Source organism: Passer domesticus, chromosome 9 (assembly GCF_036417665.1).
Source record: "Passer domesticus isolate bPasDom1 chromosome 9, bPasDom1.hap1, whole genome shotgun sequence".
NCBI classification, from domain to species: domain Eukaryota; kingdom Metazoa; phylum Chordata; class Aves; order Passeriformes; family Passeridae; genus Passer; species Passer domesticus.
Genome location: NC_087482.1, coordinates 27,102,617 through 27,115,596, shown reverse-complemented (window position 1 = coordinate 27,115,596; position 12,980 = coordinate 27,102,617). Strand labels below are relative to the sequence as shown.

At 43.8% G+C, this 12,980-nt stretch overlaps 1 protein-coding gene across 1 annotated transcript; it reads right to left on the bottom strand.

Moving 5' to 3' along the window:
• Nucleotides 1–10,027: 10,027 nt before the first annotated feature.
• Nucleotides 10,028–11,383, bottom strand: GP9 (glycoprotein IX platelet). The gene has a single exon (XM_064431860.1). The coding sequence runs from the start codon at nucleotides 11,381–11,383 to the stop codon at nucleotides 10,787–10,789; it is 597 nt and encodes a 198-aa protein (XP_064287930.1). The 3' UTR covers nucleotides 10,028–10,786.
• Nucleotides 11,384–12,980: the final 1,597 nt, after the last annotated feature.

Here is a 12,980-nt window from a genome sequence, read left to right as displayed (position 1 = left end):
TGCACCCTTGAGGGGTCCTGTGCGGCCGAGAGACGGCTCTGGAGCTGCTAACATCCAGCCTTGGAGCTGCTAACATCCAGCCTTGGAGCTGCTAACATCCAGCTCTGGAGCTGCTAACATCCAGCCTTGGAGCTGCTAACATCCAGCTCTGGAGCTGCTAACATCCAGCTCTGGAGCTGCTAACATCCAGCCTTGGAGCTGCTAACATCCAGCTCTGGAGCTGCTAATATCGAGCCTTAGAGCTGCTAACATCCAGCTCTGGAGCTGCTAACATGTCTGACACATGCATGCGGATGTGTGTGACTATTACATGGCACGCTGCTTCTGTGTGTTAAGGTAAATAGATCTCAAGAGTCTGGAATTACTTGTTTTAAGGGATATCTGGGTTATCTGCAAAGCAAAGTGCTTTTTAACAGGTACTCTCCTTTAGGCTATGTGGAAAATCAAGATGCTTGTAAGATTGACTAATTAAATACATTGACAGAGCACATTTTGTCGTTCTGTTCTTTCTACCAAAGATCAGCTAAATTCCATCCTTGTCATTTCAGGTTATAAAACTGTGACATGAAACTCTTCTATGGCAAAGAGTGAGAGTTAAATTTTCCTGTAGGTGATTGTGCAGGAGGAGAGCAACCTGATTATCTCTGAGCCAGCACAGCCAACCAGGCCAGCTTAGCTTGAGTTGCCTCTGAACTCTGGTTTTGGGTGGCTCCATGATTATTCCTTTTCAGGTCTGGATATATTTTCTGGTGATCCATGGTTGCATTCCAGCCAAGAGCAGAGGTTAGAGTACTCAGTCAGGCTGGACCAAAGGCTTTCTGTTCCTGCAGCCCTGAATTAAGCAGGACACTGCATCCTTGGATATTGACCAGCCAGGACAGAGAAGGTGTTAAAGAGATAATGAGACATCACTCTGTGTATGCTTTCATGCTAATTATATTTTCAGAGCTGAGAAAAACACTTTGGTTTGTTAGGTGGAAGCATTGTTAGAGATGTCAGTCTTTAATATCTATAATTCATTGTATCCTATCATTTTAATGGAAAACTAAAGGTGTTATTTCTGTGAAGATAATTATAAATCAGCTATCTCATTATCCTTGCTAGAGATCATTGCAAACATTTTTCTATTAGCTGTTATTGTTGCTGCTTGTCATCACAAGCCTTTAACTACATTTAAAATAGAGAACTCCTCAAACAAAACCCACAAATTGTCACATTATATTGTTGGGCTTACGTGAGGGATCTGTGATGAGCTCTCTCACATTGTGAAAGCTGTAAGTAGTGGTTTGGAGTGTTAAAATATTTGCTTTACTTTGATTAATCCCCAGACTCCATTGGGGTTAACACCTCTTTCATGCAAAGGTAAAACAGGAAAAACAAAATGGGTTTGAGTCAATTTCAGTTTGTATCTGGCTGTATTTGAGAGTGGTTCATCAGAGAAGAGTGTGCTAGAAAACACTCTGTAGCAGTCTCTTACCTAGTACTACTCTAGCAGTACCTAGAAAACAGCACTAAAACCTAGGAGAAAACCCCCAAAACTGGCCTTGGTCACAGTTTTCTGTTCTCTCTGTTCCACAGGGGAAGTGAAATTTCACCTCCACCAAGGCAAGCTGCAGAGCCCTGGGTGCAGGGGAAGGTTGTTGGCAATTTCCACATTAGATTTGGGGGGGAGGGCTGGGTTATGGCTCAAAGCAGCTGCTGGAGACTTGAAGTTCAAAAGGAAATTAGTTAAGTTCTAACCACCTAAATAATTGTCTACAGCGATCTCAGATGAAACAGAAAAAACACAAGGGAGGTGCTAAAATCTGTTCTCCACTCTCCTGCGGCACTGGAGAAGGAGCCGAGGGCGGGGGCTCCAAGAAAGTTCAGAAACTCTGTGAGGACACAGTGAATTTACTGAATTCTCTGCAGCAGCAAGCATTCATTCCCACTGGGGATATAGAACAGTCACCAAAATTGCTCGTGAAAACCAAGATGACTTGAGTTATGGCTTGGTGGGCACATGGTTTATGCCGTGTTCCAAGAGAAATCTCCCAGCAAATTTCAACATTTTGTATTTACAGTGCAGGCGTGATGTTTGATGTGGTAGTGCTCCTTGTGTGGTACAGCCTTTCCCTGGTTAGATTTTGGTTAAGAGAATGTTTGAGCATCTGCAGCTCTTGATATAATTTTATGGCCTGCTGATTTTAAAGCTGAGTCAGCTGGAATGGGCTGAATTCTTTCAGACAACAAAAGTAGTGATATATTGTAATTTCTTTTTAAAGAGAGCTATTTGTTAAATATTTAAAGATCACCTTTTATAATAAATAGAGAATATATAATAAATATAATATATAAAATATATAATATATGCAAAAAAACCTGCTTATTTGGGTTTTGTGTTTTTTTTTTTTTAAGTAATAAAACCATGTTCCCACACTCAGCATTACCTGATGCAGCCTCATAGATTTGATGTATAAGTTCTTAAATCATATATGCTGTGTGACTCTTGAGTTTCTGAAAGCAAGCTGCTCTTGTACCAATCTTAGAATATTTTTTATATTTTGAGCTTTCCTTCTTGAGGAGAGTACCTGAGTGTTTGTGTTTGCAGGAGAGACAACATTTTGTCCTCTCTGTGGGTGGGGTGTGGAGCTATTAACCCCAAAGGGCTGACACGAATGGATGGATGGGTGTTGTGAAGGCCATCACCAGTGAAGAGGTATTCCTGCTGTACAGGAATTCCTGCTGGCAGCCTCTCTTTGCCATGTTTGTTGTGTGAGCAGGAATTGGGGAGCAGCACGTGGACAGAGATGCTCTTTAGGCTGATGGTAAGAACTGGGTTTAATTGGGAAGTCCCACATTGTTACAGCGGGGTTTTCCTTCTCTCCTTTCCTCCACCCTCAACCCTTTGTCCCCCTGAGCTGCAGTGGTCCCAGCCCTTGGAGGACTCCTGGAATCTCAGAAAGTGATGTCACTTAGACCTAATCTAGCAGAAATTTTGCCTCTGCCTGGTGTCCTTTTTCTGTAATAATGCAGGTGGCAGCAGAGCCATTGGGTTATAAGGAAATTACTGACAAATAACAGGGATGAATTCAGTGTCCAAAACTTCTCAAGCCAAGGATTTGTACTGAGTATTCTTTCTAAGTTTGCAGAGGCTACCCTTGCAATGTGGAAAATTGAAAATGTCTCCCTGATGGTGACGCCCAGCAGTGAAATGATTTCTGTTCTGCAGCTGCTCGGCAAAGTGTGTGACTTTGTCACATGTGATGTGCTCCTCACCCTGTGTGGGTGCTGCCTTTGTTATCAGCCAAGTTCCAGAACAAGCTGGGAAGAACAAAAAAATTGTAATTGTATTCATGAAGTTTTCCAAGTTAGACATTTTGAATGTTAGAAACCATCAGCTATCTCCAGTTCCTTTCAGATGACTCAGTTGTGGAGACTGGCCTCTTTGTCGTTTGAAATGCTATATTCATATACACAGCTTAATCATCTTCTAAGTGAATGAAGTGCAAATCCTCCTCTGCTTGGCTTCTGCAGGCTTTTATCAACCTTAGCCACCCATCCTTTTCTCCTTGTCTGCGCTCTGTACAGGATGAAAGGCAGTCATTGCAGGGGCTTTATCTCACAGGGTGTGAGGACACACACGCCACTCCAGAGCCGTGCCAATTACAGAACTGATTTCTTAAACCCAGCTGGAAATCAGTCTCAGACACCAGAGTGGCTGATGAGACCAAACTCCTCAGTTTATTTGGCCAATCCTCACAGCCAGCCCCCTTGTTTTGGGTGTCTGTGCACCCCTGAGCTCCTTGGGGACCTGCCCCACCTTGGCTGGAGCTGCACCTTCAGGAGTGCAGCTCGGGGAGTTTTTGGGTCCCTTTAGCAGCATTTGCACCCCCCAGGATTCCTGCCTGGCATTTCCAGTGCAGCCAATCCCACAGAGCAGCAGGGTGCACATGAACTGGGGTTTACCAGCTGGCCTGAGGCTGCATGTCCATGAAATACTGCACAAAGTACTAAAGACTCAGTAAAGAAACACCTGGAAATCTGCAGGGTCTGCTGGCTCTTTGTTCTTTATGTCAGACATCCTAAAATCTGGGCTTTCATTCCCCTTATGTCTGTTTGGGATCCCCAGTGTTGTCACAATAGTTGGATTTTTTGATGGTAATTTTCCCTGGTACAGATTGCTGAGGGAGCTCAAGTTTTAAAATATTTGGGCCTTTAAAAATTATGATGCTGCATATCAGTTAGGTAAGGGAATGGTAGGGAAAAAGACCCACAAAAGGATTTAATTTCATTATTTTGTTTTACTTAATATATATTTTTTCCCTTTTTTATCAGGCTTTGATAGGATGAAGTCATAGTACAAAGTTATTAGTTTAATTTGAATTTACATAAAAGTTCATCATCACTTTAGGAGAACAGAAGGAATAAAACCTCAGTCAAGTTTCAATATAATATTGAGCTGTGACTTTGGGAGTTGTAGTAGCAGAAAATTCCAGGCATGTCTAAAAATGATTAATCACAGTGAAGAAAACAAATGGAGATTTTATTGCCCAGTGATCAGAATTATAATAACTCCAGGCTTCTGCCAGTCGAAAACAATTTGTGTCTTGCACCTTCTGATACTTCAGGACAGAAAACTTGTATGGAAACTGGGAAGAGCTGGCAGTAATTGGCATCTTGTTTGGAAAATCTCAGCCCATTCCTTGGAAAGGGTGACAGATTCTGGGGAACTTCTGTCGCTGTGGAATTCAGCAGCCACTAGGTGCCGTTGGTTCCGTTTCAGAGAGTCAGACAAAGCAGTGATGGGAGGCAAAGGAATCCCTTTGGGGCTCTGAGTTTTTGCTGTGCAGAGTTTGTGTCCTTTCATTGCCCCTTTCACAGAATTCACAGAATCACAGAATCACTGGGTTGGAAGAGACCTTCAAGATCATCAAGTCCAACCCAGCCCCAACACCTCAATTCAACCCTGGCACCCAGTGCCACATTCAGTCTGTTTTTTAACACATCCAGGGATGGTGACTCCACCACCTCCCCAGGCAGCCATTCCAGAACTTTACCACTCTTTCTGTGGAAAACATTTTCCTAATATCCGACCTACATTTCCCTTGGTGAAGCTTGAGACTGTGTCCTCTGGTTCTGTCAGAGCTGCCTGGAGAAAGAAACCAACCCCACCTGACTACAACTACCCTTCAGGGAGCTGTGGAGTGATAAGGTCACCTCAGAGTCTCCTTTTCTCCAGGGTAAACATCCCCAGCTCCCTCAGTCATTCCTCACCAGGGCTTGTGCTCCCAGCCCCTCACCAGCCTCTTTGCCCCCTCTGGATGTGCTCGAGCAACTCAATGTCCTTCCCAAACTGATGGCCCAGAACTGGACACAGCACTCGAGGTGCGGCCTCACTAGTGCCAAGAACAGGGACAGAATGACCTCCCTGCTCCTGCTGGCCACGCTCTTCCTGACACAGGCCAGGAGCCATTGGCCTCCTTGGCCACCAGGCCACACTGCTGGCTCATGTTCAGCTGGCTGGGACCAGTGCCCCCAGCTCCCTTTCTGCCTGGCCACTGTCCAGCCACACTGTCTCCTTGGGCTGTATTTGCTGCTGGTTTAGTTTTTGTCTTTCCCTAATCCAGCTTTTGATAAGTGCACCTGAACGTTACATTACTGGGTTTTGCAGTGTCCTTGCAAACTCAGGGAAATCAAGAATACCCTCAGTTATAAATGCTCTGTTGTCTTGAGGGCAGCCTTTGGTGGTGTGGCCTTTGCCAGACCTTCCTCTGCTTTGCACTGCTGCTGATGGGAGGGGGTTGCAAAGGTCGATTTTATTTGGATATGTCAGGTTCCAGAGTCCTCTTCCATGGCTGTAAGAGACAATCTATGAATTCTTGTTAAAAAATAAATTATTGGTTAAGAGGTAAAACCCTTTTGACCCCTCAAGAGGAGACAAGACAGATGATTCAAGGAGAAAAGGGAGGCTGCAATCCATCCCTGCTGACACTCCCTTCGCTAGAGATCAAGGTCATTTAAGAAAGGACCTCATTTGAATTTTTTCCCCTTGGACTAAGATGAATGCTCTGTATTTCTGAAGACCTATTCCTTAATAGCATTCGGAGGGAAGAGGTTTCAGTCCACCTTTCCCAGGGAATGATGCAGAACAGCAACTTTAATAACTTTGGATTGCTAGAGAACTGGATGCTTGTTGGTCAGACAAGCCAGGCCAAGTGAAATCTGAGCAAAATTCTAAACTCTAACATTTCTTTTGGCTAAAATGAAGGTGCCAGGTCAGGCAGTAGCTGTGACATCACTGGGATGAACATTGGGAAGGCAGTGGAGAGGCCACGTCAGGAGCCAAGTGCCCCTGGGAAGGAGCTCTGTATAAATAGCAGCCATGTGGCCATTATGCAACTGGAGCAATTTGTTGTCACACACCCATTATTGAGAGTAATCTGAATTTCAGTGGAGTCAGTCTAATGGCAAAATATTTTATGTGGGTTCCAGTGACAGGGACACAGCACTTTTGGGAAATGGTTTTGTGCTCTGGAGAGAAAAGGCATTAAGATAAATAAACTTAGCATTGCTAAGCATTACAGTAAACTTAGCACCATCAAAGGAGTCATTAGGTAGGAATTGTTAATATTTCACATGTTGGCAGTGAAACTAAAATCCTGTAATTCAGGTATAAATCATAACATGCAAGTGTGTGAGTCTTCCTTAAGATTCCAGGAAGAATAGCAGTTTTGTGAAGCCTCAAATTCTATTTTAATAATTCCCCAAACAGTGCATTTAAACATAAATCAGCATGAGAATGAATGTACATTGGCTAATTAATTTAGAATACAAGAGTGGCAGCACACACCAGCCAAGAGCCTGTTTCACTGCATTTGGCACGTCTTTTGTACATTGAATTAGTGTTTAGTTCTTACAGTTTATGTTTTCTAGTTAAAAAATAGAAGAAATTTCCTGTTCACCTGAGGGAATCCCTATTTTTTTCTTGTCCTATTAGGCTAGGAATAGTCTTGGTTTTCTGCTGTTTGGAACTTTTTCTTGGGTGAGTTTTTCTCTTTTTATTTGACGAGTTATTCTAGTAGTTTTTAATGCAGTTCCATATCTGGTCAGTGCAAGCAGGTGTGCAAATAAAATGGAAAATTACTGTCATTATGTGACATCTCTCTTATGACTTAGCTGGGGTTTAACTGAACAGAAAGAAATATTTTACTTTGTAGTACTCATTTTCTGCGTAGTTAAATTCTTTGAAAGGGAGCACTAAATCTGAATCCTTAAATTCACAGCCACTTAACCAAATGATAAATACAGAACAAGCTGGTTAACTTTGCAGTGTATTTTCTTCCTGAGAGCAAAGCTGTGCTTGGTCTCTAGTATGAATTCAGTGTGAATTGATTTTACCTAGGCTGCTGAGCAAACCTTAGGACAGGTTTACAGGCAAAATCCTCTCAGGTTAGATATGAGTGTGAGCCCGTGGAGATGTGTAAATTCAAACCTACTTCCTACACTCACTCACGTGTAAGAGAAGAGTGTCAGACTGAAAAATGCCACCTATCCACCTCATGGAGCTGCCCAGAGCTGCTGCGAAAGGCTGGGCTGATTCTCAAAGCATGGGTGAAACAAAAAGCTGTTTTCAGATTTCTTCCTGAAAAAGAAAAGCTGTCAAGTGCACTTGGATCTCATTAATCATTTAACCTTAACCTGCAGGAGGTGGGATTTGAAACCCATGAGAAATGTATGTTCTTAAAATACCAACATCCTTAGAGCATGGGACGGGGCAGAAATCATGAAAATTCAGTGACTCCACACCAATGGCAGGTACATTTTAGTGAAAATATTGCAGTTTTACTCTGAATAAGCATCTCTTCTAAAATAACTTACATCACAGGCATGCACTTTGCTCCTCTCTTGCAAGCAGATGCTCCTGCCAGGGCAGGAGGGCTCGAGCTGGCTCCATTCCCCAAGCCATGTCATCTCCTGCCCTGGCAGTGGCACTTGGATTGGAGCTGCTGGCAGTTGCCACTGCCCTGTGCAGGCAGGAGGAAGATCTTTTCCATTTAAAAGGAAAACAAAATAAAAATTTAAAATGTATTAGAAAAACAGGCATATCAAGTGCCACTGTTTTTCCCACTTGCTCAGCTCCACCCTTGGCACCTTCTGGGCAGCTTCTCCCCAGGCTCCCCTGCTCCTGCTCTGCTTTCCCAGGAGCTGCTGCTGCTGCCCAAGGCAATGGTGCTGTGGCTTTCTTTCTGCATTTGGAAATCCTTCTGTCTCATAAACAAGCAGAAGTGCTTAAATTCTGTCAGTTCTGGTGCAGAAAAGAGAATTTGTAGCTGACTTCAGCAGTCAGCCCCAGAGTGGCTGCACCCAGAGGAGCAACACCAGTGCTGCAAAGCCAGAGAGCTGGGCTCCACAAGGCAGAGCCACTTTTATTCCATGGGGCTGTTTTATTCCATGGAGAAGAGCTGGGCTGTTTTATTCCATTGGGCAGAGTCACTTCTATTCCATGGGGCAGAGATGGGGTTGTTTTATTCCATGGGGCAGAGTCAGTTTTATTCCATGGGGCTGTTTTATTCCATGGGGCAGAGCTGGGCTGCTTTATTCCATGGGGCAGAGCTGGGCTGTTTTATTCAGCCTGCTCTGAGCTGGGGCAGGGAGGTTCTTAGGGAATGAGCTGCCTTGTGTTCCAGGGAGCTCCAGAGCTGACTGTTAGCACATTAATAATCATATTAATCCTAATAATCATGTTATGTCAGGATGGTGGCCCTGTGGCACAAAGGAGAGCAGCATTTTGTGATGATGGAGCCTTGCAAACCGCCCTGGTGCATGAGCTGAAACCTGGAATAAATTCTAACTAAAGCCTGGCAGAAGGCAAGCAGGGCGCTGAATAGTTCAGCTTGAGCAATGCTGTTTGCTCCAGTGTTAACAAAATGTAGAGAATTTATAGGCAAAAAGGGGATTCACATACAGTGCTATTTCATAAATTAAACCTGCAAATATTCCTTACATTAATTGGGTTTCAGTCTATACAGAGTTGCTGTTCACCCAGAATTGCTGTTCACACAAACCTTCTCTGTGTGCTGAAGTGAGGTTTTGGTCAATAATGCTGACTGTGATAACTCGTCCTGCCCACTGTGGAAGCAAACCTCATTTTATTTTATTTTATTTTATTTTATTTTATTTTATTTTATTTTATTTTATTTTATTTTATTTTATTTTATTTTATTTTATTTTATTTTATTTTATTTTATTTTATTTTATTTTATTTTATTTTATTTTATTATTTTATTTTTTATTTTCATCCCAGCAGTCACACCTGTGTTCCCATACTGTGCAAGCAGATACAGCCACCAGTTTGCCCCTTGCAGGCAGGATGGAGTGACAGTTTCTGGGCTGTTCCAAGCCCATTTTGGGAGTGCTGCCTGTGTGTTTCACTTTGATAGCTGACATATTTTCCTGCCTTTGCACGCTGTTAGCAGCTGTGGTGTTATTTATGCAGTTTGGTGGAGCGTGTGGCTAAGCATGACACAGTGGCCCTGCCAGATAAACACTGAGTGTTGCTTTTGACCCTCACTTAGTTCCAGCTGTCCCCTTTGCAGAGGGTTCTTTTCCCAGATAAAACCCAAATGGATGAAAAGTTATAAATACAAGGCTGTTTTGGTAGAATGTGAGCTACTGCCATGGAAGAGATTCCCTCCTCTTTCCTCTTATAAGGACAGAAAAGTTCTCTTAATTATTTTTTTCCTGTGCATCCTGTGTATTCTGTACATCTTATTTGATATGTTGGTTGGTGCAAGCAGAAATGTTCACTAATTGCTCATTTTAAAAATATTTGTACTATTGAAGCCATGTGGGAAAGAAGTTCACTGTTCTATGCATATCTAGTTTTTAGGCACAGAAGAGAGTAATGAGCTTTTAGTGTGAATGATTTATTTCATTTTGGGGAAAACAAGAAACATCATGTAGGAAATTCCACAAGAGATGGCAGAGTGCATTTCTTCTGTAATATTCTGCATTTGTACAGAATGGTGGTTGTCTTTTCAAACATTGAAAAGCTCAGTGCAGGGGAAATATTCTAAAATGATTTCCAGAGGACAAGTTCTGGAAATATCTTAGAAATTGAATCAGAAATGTTTGGAATCATGAAAAAGATCAAATTTGGGTCAATATGAATGCTCAATAAGCATCCATTATTTCAGTTCCACATAGAATACTTTATTACTGTTCACCCTCCAGGAAATTCTGTAAGATTTAAAATTATTTTGCTGATGATATTGTCATTACCAGTCCATCTCTAACTGTATTCAGTCAGGGATGCATTCAGTGTCTGGTCTGTGTAATCTGGGTGGTTTTGGTGGCAGGAAGCTCCTGAACCTGAGGAAGAGAGGGCTGAGTTTTCCTGCCCACAGGAATGGTCCAGCCAAGCCCCCTGGGACACCGAGAGATGCTGATGGGTTGTAAACTCACAGAGCCTGAGTGAGAAAGGAGTTGTTAAAGTAACACAATTGGTGCTCACCTCCATTTATTAAAAAGTGTAGGGGTGTAAATCTTCTTTCTGTAAGAGCTGAGAATTCAGTGGGAAAATTGAAAGTTAAAAGATTTAAAAAATGTGGAGACTGCTCTTCATATGAGCAGACAGCAGCAGGATGGAAGTTGCCTGTCCAAACCTCTCCAAGCTTCTTTTTGGACGAAAATTAAATCAAACACTCCTGAGGACCCAGACTTTGAGCTTTTTGGCTATTCAAACCAGTGCTCTTTTGTTGTGGAGGAGCTTGGAGTTTCTGCCAGGCTGGGGGCAGGGAGGAGCTCACAGCACCTTGTGGGTTTTGGGGATGCTCCTCCTCAGCCGCCGGCTCCCGAGGCTGAGCTGGCAGACCAGCTTTTTGGAGAGCTTCAGAGCCCACGCCACTAGAAGGAGGGTAATTACTGCTCCAGCAATTAAAATGAGGTCTCGCCAGAAGAACTGGAGGCTCTTGGTTGGGAGAAGCCTGGTACAAACACCCAGATCATTCCCAGCCAGCTGCCCCAGGGGCTTCATCCTCAGCGGAGCGGGGCTGGCGCACCTGAGCCGGGCGAGCGCGGGCGCGGAGAAATCCTGCAGCCAGAGCTTCAGGTACACGATGTGACAGTCACAGTGCCAGGGGTTGTCCCGCAGCTGCAGCTCCTGCAGGTGGCCCAGGCTGTCCAGGGCTCCGGCAGGGATGGAGGCCAGGCTGTTGTTGTGCAGGTGCAGGCTGCGGGTCAGGCGGGGCAGGGCGGGCAGGGCGCGCAGCCCCCGAGAGCTGCAGTCCACCCCCATGCCCCAGCGCTCCCCCAGGGACCAGCAGCTGCACTGGGATGGACAATCCTCCCCCAGGACCCTGGGGAGCAGCAGGGCACAGCCCAGCACGGCCAGCAGCTCCATCTCCAGCTGCAAAAACAGCAAGAATTGAGGTTTATTAGCGTGGTTCCACAGCAGTTATTTCTCGTCCAGGTTTAGGTTTCTGGAGTAAAATCTTTGTGGAAGAGGTTTTCTACCTCTTCCACAAAGAATTTTCTACCAAGAATTCTATTGACATAGAAACCAAGAAAGAAAGGAGGATAAATAAGAGAAACCTGCAACTCCCTATTCCAATGAGCATTTTGCTTGTCTCTTGTGACCAATGAGTAAAGTGTAAACTTAAGAGCTTTTTAGGAATGTAGAAAAAGCATGCAGGCTAGAATAAAAACAGGGTTTGAAGCCTTCTGGAAATGGAGTATGTTGCTTTGTAGTGTCTCGGTCTCAGCTATGACAAATCTTTAGCTTTCTGCATGTCCCACAGAACCACTCTCCCCATCTTCAGCATAAATGTTGAAGACAGAGTTCTGAACTGAAGACAGTTCTTCCCTTTCCTCTCTGGTTCATTGTTTTCCCTTCACAATTGTGCAAAAAATTATTGATCAAATTTCTGGGACAGAATGTCACCAGGAGATGATGGAAAAAACAGTTTAGTTTTAGGCAAAGGTTTCTATGCTGCTTCCATATCGTCATAGATCTAGTATTAAAATTGTGTGTTTAAACCAGTTTTCAAAATGAAGCTTAAGGGACTGAATAATTGTAAATGTCTGAAAATCATCTTTCTTTCTGAAGGTAAAGTACTCAACCATCTCCTGTGTATTTGTCAGTGAGTTGACAAATACCCTGTGGTTCCTCTTTGTGTCCTGTGCCACCTGTTGCTTACTTTCTTTTCCACGTGTTCTTCCATAACTGCCCAGACTTAACTCTGCTCTTGACAGTCATAATTTACCTTCTGCATTGTGGTTCCATCCACCTCCCCCACCCCTATTTTTTTTTTTCTGGGATGGTTCATTAACCAATTTTTAACATTGGTACATACATTACATTTTGTTTTGTTCGTCCTTAAAGCCTATTGCAGCCATTAAGATAAACTGAAATCTAGGACTGGGTATCTTTGCTCTGAACCCAGATACTCATCCATGATTTTCCAAGAAATCTACCAGAGCTCTTTTTCCCAAAGCAAACATCTTAGAAGGACAGACTATGACAGCTGGCTAAAGGAAGTTAAGTGATATTTATGGAAAAGATGATCTCTTCTGATTAAATGTAAAAACAGCAAGAAACCCAAACTCAAACAGAAACCAGAACTGTGTCAGAAACGCAGAAGGGAGAGCTGGGGAGGTGCCTGGCAGACACTTACCCTGTGTGGCCCCTCCTGATGCCTTTCCCTTCCTGCAGAAGAGCTGCAGTGTGGCTGCAGGGCAGGCTGAGTGCTCAGAGAGCCAGGGAAGTGTGGCAGGGGAGATGAGCTTTTTTCCTGTGCAGGAGGGGGCAGCTCCCAGAGCTGCTATTTATGGTTGTGCTGTGGCATAAAGTGCTTGGGGTGGGTCTTGTGCTTGCTGCAGACGAGAGGAAATGATTTGGGATTTTTGTTTTGTTCCTAATGTGTCTTCCCTATTGTATCTGACAGGATCTAACTCCTCTGAAATTTGTGGTGGTGTTTTCCCCCCCACCCCACCCCCCC

Excerpts from the sequence above, each read along its gene's own strand:
- GP9 (XM_064431860.1), bottom strand. The coding sequence starts at position 11,383 with ATGGAGCTGCTGGCCGTGCTGGGCTGTGCCCTGCTGCTCCCCAGGGTC.